Source organism: Pararge aegeria, chromosome Z (genome assembly GCF_905163445.1).
Source record: "Pararge aegeria chromosome Z, ilParAegt1.1, whole genome shotgun sequence".
NCBI lineage: Eukaryota > Metazoa > Arthropoda > Insecta > Lepidoptera > Nymphalidae > Pararge > Pararge aegeria.
The window spans coordinates 22,153,520-22,156,315 of record NC_053208.1 but is presented as its reverse complement, the minus strand read 5'-3'; the positions used below and the strand labels follow the sequence as shown (position 1 = coordinate 22,156,315).

Here is a 2,796-nt window from a genome sequence, read left to right as displayed (position 1 = left end):
TGTAAACTAATAACAGGTAACATTATTTGTACCGGGGGCCAATACTTGTACCTAATATTCAGCTTGATAGACGGTTAACGCTTCCAAATTAAAAGGGCGGATAGATTTTAGTTAAATCGCGCCACGTGGCGGCCGCGTGTCAGTGTACCCTGGGGATAGTTTGCAAATCCTACGAATAAATATCGCGTTTTTGGTCACAGCTATGTAGTGATTTTATCATGTACTTGCGGGACCACCCACGTCTATTTGTCAAGTTATACGAATAGCAAGTTTTTCTTTATGAGCTACGTCATAAAAACGAAACCTACCATCATCATATCAACACATTACCGGCCCATTACAGATTATGGGTCCCCTCCCACAATGAGGAACGGCCAGTGCGGATTGGTGGACTCCACACAACTTTAAGAACAGTATGGAGAGCTCTAATGCATGCAGGTTCCCAGATGATGTTTTCCTTCACCGTTGAAGCAAGTGATATTTTAATTGTTTACAACGCACATTACTTAGAAAATTTACACGTGCATGCTGGGATTCGAACTCTGCCCCCGGAAAGTGAAGTCGAAGACCTACCCACCCACTTGGCCATCCCCGCTTCTGAGCTATCACCGCTTCTAAACTACTTTATACAGAATGTATTCAATGTTCATGCCAAAATCTTATTTATCTAGCGCAGGCTTAAATTTACACACATTCTTCCTAATTCACATATTTTCGACTTTCTTGCGACAGTAGGTACAAGGCAGTGTTCAAATTTTATTTATTTTCTTTACTTTGTTTGCAAATGACTAAATAACTTGTAGTAAAAGACGAAGAAAGGGTTGTAAAAGACTAGTAAAAACTTCATCATTCAACAATTCTTCATCAATCACAGCCAGTGAGGTGATAGTGGCTGGACCAAAAACCTCTCTTAACGAGGGTTTGCTCACAATGACCCAGCAAAAAAAAACTGAAGCCAAAACGTTTTATATTATTAACGTTTGCAAAAGAATTGTCACGGTAACTCATTGATTTAATATCGGCAAACACTTCGGTAAAAACACGATGCCCGCAATGTGCCATGTAAAACAATTCAACAATTAAACAATTCAACGTACGAATTTGACTTCATTTTAGTAATTAAATAAATACTCTCGACCAATGCAATGCTATTTGCATTACACTGGTCGCGAGTAGTATTTACACAGGTATGTACACTATTTTTATACGTATTAAACCCATTGCAGTTATTTAAAATAATGTGATTATATAATTTTTAGGCACATGTCTTGATCTAGGTATATTCATAAACAAAAATAACCTAGAATAACCTATGTAGGTACTGCAGCGCAGCGATGCATAGTGGCCTAATATGCTGGCAGTATTGCCCTTTTGAATGGCCAAACGAACTCTACGACGAAGGTTAACCCAAGGGTTTTTGGCCAGCTCCAGGATCACTAGTAGACTCGTTAACCCTTTTAACCATTCTTTAAAATAGCTCGAACCCCCGATCTCCACAGTCAAAAATTCTACTCCAAAAGGCACAAAAATGAAACTGCTATCAAGGTTTTTATATTTGCGCCTCTTGGCCTGCTTCGGGCCTGCTCGGCAGTAGCAGTCACACCTACCATTGACGAATGACGAGGTTGCCTGTATGTGTGATGCAGCTAAGGAATCGACACACGTGGCATCCCACACAAACCACGAATTAAATTATGACCAAATTATTTTAGTCATAATTTAATTGGTGGCTAAAGAATCCAGTTTCAATTCGATGCATAATTGTTTGAGTTAAGAACACCCATCTCTCTTCCGTTTGTTTCTAGGCTGTATTGGTCGGTTTTTTATTTTTATTTAGATCTGAAAAGTACTTTTTATATAACTTAAAATTGAAATAATACTTGAGTATACTTGTAATGCTTTATGCTCTTCATAGTTGTTATAATATAAATTATTTTAATCTTCGGAGTCCAATATCCAATACCTTTAAGCCGAGAGCACTTTAAATATAGAGCCTTTACCGCCGAATTAGAGTAACCGAGAAATAAAATTTACAAATGAATGTTTATTTATTTGTTCGATGATCGATCATAATGTTATTATTGACGATATAGCGTACATCATCATCATTATCTGTCTGCGCCTTTTCCCATCATCTGGGGTCGGCTCTCCTTGTCCGTTTCCTCCATTCAAGACGGTTTTGAGCAGTTTCCGCGTTAATGTCATTTAGCTTCAGGACATTTTGGACCGTCGTTAACCAGGTGACGGGGGGTCTTCCGCGTCCACGCTTCGTCGTCGGTATGTCCAGGGCTACTCGTACCATGTGGTCTGCGGGTCGTCTGATAACGTGTCCGTACCAGCGCAATCGCTTTCCCTGTAATTTATGAACGATGGGGGTGATTCCATAACTACCTCTAACATACTCGTTCTTGATTTTGTCGAGGCGGGTGACGCCCGCTGACCAGCGTAACATGCGCATCTCAGTGGAGTGTAACTTTGTGCTGTGCTTTTTGGTAGCGGCCCAGCATTCCGTACCAAACAGCGTGACGATATAGCGTACGTAAAAATAAAATTTTATCGAACAAAATACTATTTAAAAACAAATAGATGTATTATGTACGACTGCCGATTGGCGTAGTTTGCAGCCACCCTGCTTTCTGAGCCCAAGGCCGTGGGTTCGATTCCAACAACTGAAAAATGTTTGTGTGATTAGCATGAATGTTTTTCAGTGTCTGGGTGTTTATATGTTTGTTCTAAGTATTTATTTATAAAAATATTCGTCAGTCAATTAGTACCCATAACACAAGCTACGCTTAC

General features: G+C 39.6%; 1 protein-coding gene across 1 annotated transcript; it reads right to left on the bottom strand.

Annotated features, from left to right (window-relative positions):
- Positions 1-2,131: 2,131 nt before the first annotated feature.
- LOC120636659 lies at positions 2,132-2,458 on the bottom strand. The gene has a single exon (XM_039908221.1). The coding sequence runs from the start codon at positions 2,456-2,458 to the stop codon at positions 2,132-2,134; it is 327 nt and encodes a 108-aa protein (XP_039764155.1).
- Between the last annotated feature and the right edge of the window lie 338 nt (positions 2,459-2,796).

What these genes read in the sequence shown, in the direction of transcription:
- LOC120636659 (XM_039908221.1), bottom strand. Translation starts at nt 2,458, where the DNA reads ATGCGCATGTTACGCTGGTCAGCGGGCGTCACCCGCCTCGACAAAATC.